This window comes from Coturnix japonica, chromosome 4 (assembly GCF_054131305.1).
Source record: "Coturnix japonica strain WE chromosome 4, WE-NBRP24, whole genome shotgun sequence".
NCBI lineage: Eukaryota > Metazoa > Chordata > Aves > Galliformes > Phasianidae > Coturnix > Coturnix japonica.
Genome location: NC_140666.1, coordinates 78,575,199 through 78,580,936, shown reverse-complemented (window position 1 = coordinate 78,580,936; position 5,738 = coordinate 78,575,199). Strand labels below are relative to the sequence as shown.

Sequence of the window (5,738 nt, the reverse complement as noted above, 5' to 3'; positions counted from 1 at the left end):
CGGAACCGGCGGCTCCGCGTCCGTGGGGGGCGAGAGGGGCTTCGGGAGGGAACGGGGCGTGCAGCGGGGTGCGGAGCAGGGCACGTAGGGCTCTGCTCATTGTGGGAAACCCCTGTTCGTTTTCCCGGGTGGGAAAGAAGAGAGAGAAGCGGGAGGAAATGGTTAAAAAAAAGAAAGAAAAAAGAAGAAGAAAGAAAGAAAGAAAGAAAGGAAAATAGTTTCAGGATGGGGCCTCAGCGCTGTCAGCGCTCCCCGCATTGCTGCACGCACAGCCCCGGCGGTTCCCTGCCCACCGGCTGCGGAACCCGCTGAGCTCGCAGCTGCGGCTGCGCCCCGTCCGTTTGGATAAGGGCAAAACAGGGGTAAAAAAGAGGAAAGAACTAAAATCAAACCCAACGCCGAAGCGGGCGGTTCGGTCCCGGCCCTTCGCTGAGCGCATCCCCGCTGGGTCCCACCCGCAGCGCTGCCGCACGGAGCCTGGGAAGAGCGAAACTACAGCGGGATGACGGATGGAGGAACGCGGCCACAGCGCCGGCACCGCGCTCCCGGCCCGGCCCGTTTGCAGGCGGCTGCCGAGGCTGCCCGGAGCGGCTGCGGGGCCCCGGCGGGTGCACGAAGTCGGGCTGCGCTCCGTATCCGGGAACCACCGAGGTTGTAAACGCTCGTTCCGTCCCAGCTGTGCCAGAACGCCGGGCTCCGTGCTGCCCGTTCATCCCCATCCGCATCCTCCCCGTGTCCGCGGCACCCAACCTCTATTCCCCGGGAGCGGCGCCCGGAGTTCCGCATCACCCCCAACCACCCCCCCTCCTCCAGCGAGAGGCCGAGGAACGACACACGCGGCACAGCGAGGTGGGAACGTAACGTTTATAAATTAAAAAGAAAAACAAAACAAAACAAAACAAAAAAATACAGCGGGCTGCTTACACACATTCACGATTCATTGGGGGGGTCCGTAAGGTCGTTGAGTGCACAGTGCCACGAAAGGGAGAAAAAGAAAGAAAGAAACAAAGCGATGGGTTTTTACCTCGAGGGAAAAGAGCCCGTAATTACACTGCTGAGGGCTGCGGAACAGAAGGCACTTGGCGGCATTCAGCATTTCCCCTTACATCGATTTTTTCTTTGCTTTGCTTTGTTTGTTTTTAAAGCCTGCCTAGAAATATTCACATTGGATATAAAAATAAGAATGACAAGAACTTTAATACAACCGGAAAGTGCGACAACATCCAGAATCCTCCCCGAACACGGAAAGATCTCAGGGAAAAAAAAAAAGAAAAAAGAAAAAAAAAATAGAAAAAAAAATAAAATAAAGAGGAAAAATAAAGAAGAAGAAGCCTGGAGCGTTGGGGCGGATCTCACCCTTGAGGACACGGTTATCCTACGCAGCGGGTGGGGGTGGGAGAGGCTCCGTCCATTCGGCCCCGCTCTCGGTGCTCTCGGAGCCCCCCGGGATCCGTTCTCATCTCCTCGGAGCCGCGTTCGGTTGGGTGTTTCCCCCCCCTCCCATCCCAACACACACACACTCTCTCTTTGTGTCTCCCACGCGAGTCTCTGCCGATCCGACGATGGACGGAGCAAACAAACCAACGCTCCGCAGCCGCCGCACCGCAGCGTGGATCCCACGGAGCGGCTGTACCTCGGCCGCGTGTCCTCGGCCGCCGGGGCGGATGGGGAGAGGCTGAGCGACCGTCCGAATAATATTAATAATAAAAATAACAATAAAATAGCAATAAATACTGTCCGGGACGCCGCGGTGCTGCCGTCGGGGCGGTGCCGTCGGGGCGCTCACTGCGTGCCGGCGGCCGCGGCGCAGGACAGGGCCCAGCCGGGCAGGCAGTAGTAGGGATAGTAGTAGGACGGCTGCAGGGCGAGGAGCGAGGGCGGCCGCAGCACTTCGCCGGGCTGGTACTGTCTCTGGTCGTCGCGCACCAGCACCTTGACGGCCACCTTCTTGGCGGCCGGGGCGGCGGCCAGCAGGTCGGCCGCCATCTGCCGCCGCTTGGTTTTGTAGCGGCGGTTTTGGAACCAGATCTTCACCTGCGTCTCGGTCAGCTTCAGGGAGGCGGCCAGGTCGGCTCGCTCGGGCCCCGACAGGTAACGCTGGTGGTTGAATCGCCGCTCCAGCTCGAACACCTGCGCGTGGGAGAAGGCGGCCCGGGAGCGCTTCTTGCGAGGCTTCGGAGCCGCCGCCTCCTCGTCGGCCGCCAGCAGCCTCCCGCCCGCCGCATCCTCCTCCTCGGCCGGGCCGCGACCTGCGGGCAGGGCAGAGCGCGGCGTCACGGCCCGCGGTCTCCGGGACGCCCCACGTCCATCCCCACCCCGCACCTCCCCGCTCTCCTCCCGCCCCCCCCCCTATACCTGAGGCGGCGGCCGACGCTTCGCTGTCGCTGCGCGCTCCGTCCCGGTCTCGGTCCCGCTCCGCCGCCGCCTCCGAAGTCCGCGCCTCCGCCGCCGGCCGCCCCCTGCCCGCAGCCTCGGGGGGGCGGGCGCTGCCCCCGGCGCCGTCCTCCTCGGAGCGCCGCTCGCCGTCGGGCTCCTCGCTCAGCGCCGAGTCCGAGTCCCAGGCGGGCGGCGGACGCCGGCCGGGCGGCGGCGGGGCCTCGGCTCGGGCAGAGCACGGCCGCCAACCGCGGGCGCGCTCCTCCTTCTTGTTGAGGATGGCCTGGATGGAGAAAGGCGTCAGGGCGGTGCCGCCGCCGCCGCCGCGGACGGCCATGGCCCGGCGGCCCCGGGCGGAGAGAGCAGCGACGGCGCCGCGACTTCAGCTGGGCGCCCGCATCGCCGCCTCCGGCCGCGGCCGCGCCGCCGGGCCCTTGTGTGCCGCCGGGAGGGCGGGCGCCAGCGGGGGCAGGCTGTGTGCGCCGCCGGCCAGCCCGCCCATAGGGCCGGGGCCGGGCCGCGCTCCACCGGGCGCCGCCGCGGGTCCCTGTCGGCGCGGGCGCTGCCTCCGCCCCGCAATGTCCCGCCCCGCGCCCGCCCTCCGCTTTTTCTCCCGCGGGCGCTGTCATCCCTCACCGCCGCGTGACAGCGCCGGCCCCGCGCCTCCCATTGGCTCCACGCCGCGGGGCCAGCGGAGCTTTAACCCCTTCCGTGCCGGCGGGGCGCGGTGCGGGACGGGGCGAACGCGGAGGGCACGGAGCGAGGCGCTGCGGGAAGCCACGGCAACGCCGACGGAGCCGGTTGTGAGAACTGGGGGGGGTGGGTGTGTGCGAGGCTCAGAGCGCGGTGCGGGGCTGTGCGGGCGCTGTCGGAGCGGCGCGGGGCTCCGAGGCCGAGGAGCCGCGCTCCTCTTTTCCTTTCTTTGCCTTGCTTCTTTTTTCACGTCGACCTTTATTCTCCCACCCACGGAGATCTCTTCTCCATCGGCCTCACATCAGCAGCTCGGAGCAGGGTAAGGGCCGGGGAGCGGTGGGGCTGATGCGCCTGGAGAGGGGCGGCCGAGGGAAGGGACGGAGCCGAACCCACCGCCCCGGCCGCTTTAACGGGGATCCCGTGTCGGCTCCTCCGCGCGGACCCTCCGGGCAGACCCCGCCGAGCCGCTCCCGAACAGCCGGGGCTGGGGCCGGCCCGGGGCTGCCTGCGGGCGGCTGCCCCCCCTAGAGGTGGCCCGGCCGCACTGCCCGCTGCGGGACTCGGGGGAGCGGGGCATGAGCTCGTTTGCTCCGTTTTTTTCCTCCTTTATTTATTTACCTTTATTTCCTTTTTCCATTTTTTTTCTGCTTTTTCCCCCCCCCTCGCTTAAAAATATATATTTATTTTATTTTATTTTATTTTATTTTACTTTATTTTATTTTATTTTATTTTACTTTACTTTATTTACTTTTATTTTACTTTATTTTATTTTATACTTTCCTATCTACGAGCCCAAACATTTCTCAGGTGACCGGCAATTCTTGCACTGTGGCACCGGAACAGAGGAGGACGTGTCATAGAATTATACAATCGTTTGAGTTACAAGAGGCCCTGAAAGGCCATTTAGTCCAACTGCCCCGCAATAAACAGGGACACCTACAGCTACACCTACAGCTCCATCAGGTGCTCGCAGCCCCGTCCTCCTGTGCCTCCAGGTATGGAGCAGCCACTGCCTCTTTTGGCAGCCTGTTCCAGTGCCTGACCTTCCCTACTGTAACAAACAATTTTCCTTTTATTCAGTTTACAGTTTCCCCTCTAGTAGTGGAGCTTGGGGCGATCATCACATCACAATGTCCCTGCATCTCCTCCCGACGTACACGGAGACACAAACCCCGCAGCCTCCGCCGGCTCTTCGCAGGGTTCCGCTGGCAGACGGCAACGGCACAAAACGAAGCTGCCCCGGAGGAGCTGCTGCAGGTCGGGGGGAGCCGCCTCCTGGCTGCACCTGGGCTGTGCCACCAACGAATGCCAGCTTGTACCGCACAACTCGCTGCTTCTGCGGGGAAATCTCGTCTGCTTTCGGCTCTATTTCTTAAATGACGCCCATCTATTTCCGAGGCGAGGTAACGCGGCCGCTCGGCGATGACAGCCCCGTCGGGTCACCGCAGCCCCGTCCCTGCGCCTCTCCACACTCGTGGGCTCTGGCGGCAGGGATGCAGCGCCCGTATTCCTCCCTAAGAGGAAAAAATAACTTTGATTTTTGGACTTGAACCGAATTATCAAACGTGGGGAGCGTGCAGATGTCCTGCCGGCAGAGGGGATTTGCATCGCACGGACTTGACAAACCCTCAGCGAATGAGCTCGGAGCGTTTTAATAGCGGGCGGCGGTGCCCTTCTCCGCTCACAGTCCTTATATGGGGAAAAACAATGTCCCTGGGGCCGGGAGCCCCGAGCACCAACATTCCTATGGACGTTTACAGCCGAAGCGCAAAGCTGCCGGGGCGCTGCCGGCCGGGTGCGGCGGTGGCGTTGCTCGGGGCCGCGGGGCGAAGCGATTCACGGCTCCTCCCGCTGCTCCGTCCGTCCCGAGCCTTCCCCGAGGGACCCGGCGAGGACCCGCGGCTCTCACACCGCACGGCCCCGGGCAGCGCGTCAGTCCGCTCCTCCGCTCCGTCCCTGCTTTTGTATTAGCTTTCCCGCTGTTGCGCGGTTCTATGTTGTCATCTTCCGACTTATTTATTTCCCTGTAGGACAGCAAAACGGCCAGGGCAGGATTCAGTGGATTTGCTAATAACAAGCAAAGCAACACATCAAACGGCCACGTGAGTCTCGCAGTCAGTAACCGAAGTTACTTTTGAGTTTTCCAGTGCAATAAATACCTGTAGCTCCTGCATTCGGCTTCTCATCTGTTTCCAGGGATTTTCAGGAGTGGGATCCGTTTGCAATCTCTGATAGAAGAACGGAAGCTGAAACGGATCGAACAGTGCATCAAAGTCATGTGTGTGCCACCTAAACTGCTCTGCTCCGTCCATTTATCCCGACCGTGTGCATGTTATCTGTTGGAGCACTGTAACGAATAGTCACTGTATTACACTGAATGCATTTGCTGCTTTAGGCTTTTAATAACACCCACAGCATGGATTCATTTGGTGTTATCAGGTCCATTGTCACAGCTTTCCTCTGCCCATCTCAACAAAACGATATTTCCAACTTCTATTTTCACTTTTTCCCCTTTTCTTTCTCTCTTTCTCCCTCTCTCTTTCTTTCTCCCTCTCTCTTTCTTTCTCCTTCCTTTCCCTTCCCTTCCCTTCCCTTCCCTTCCCTTCCCTTCCCTTCCCTTCCCTTCCCTTCCCTTCCCTTCCCTTCCCTTCCCTTCCCTTCCCTTCCCT

At 61.4% G+C, this 5,738-nt stretch overlaps 1 protein-coding gene and 1 long non-coding RNA gene across 4 annotated transcripts; one reads left to right on the top strand and one right to left on the bottom strand.

The window, feature by feature from the left end:
• Positions 1-850: 850 nt before the first annotated feature.
• Positions 851-2,856, bottom strand: NKX3-2 (NK3 homeobox 2). The gene is made up of 2 exons (XM_085545732.1): positions 2,356-2,856; positions 851-2,249 (listed from the first exon to the last, which is right to left on the bottom strand). Exons 1-2 carry the CDS (start codon positions 2,711-2,713, stop codon positions 1,783-1,785), a joined length of 825 nt encoding a protein of 274 aa, XP_085401858.1. The 5' UTR covers positions 2,714-2,856; the 3' UTR covers positions 851-1,782.
• Positions 2,857-3,102: 246 nt separating this feature from the next.
• On the top strand, positions 3,103-5,242 carry LOC146761143 (uncharacterized). Of its 3 annotated transcripts, none has more exons than XR_014945515.1 (4): positions 3,103-3,179; positions 3,877-4,064; positions 4,150-4,472; positions 5,100-5,242. It is a non-coding gene; the product is annotated as an uncharacterized LOC146761143 (long non-coding RNA). The 3 variants fall into 3 exon arrangements; XR_014945514.1 differs by having other exon boundaries at positions 3,861-4,064; XR_014945516.1 differs by lacking the exon at positions 5,100-5,242 and having other exon boundaries at positions 3,103-3,388; positions 4,150-5,000.
• Positions 5,243-5,738: the final 496 nt, after the last annotated feature.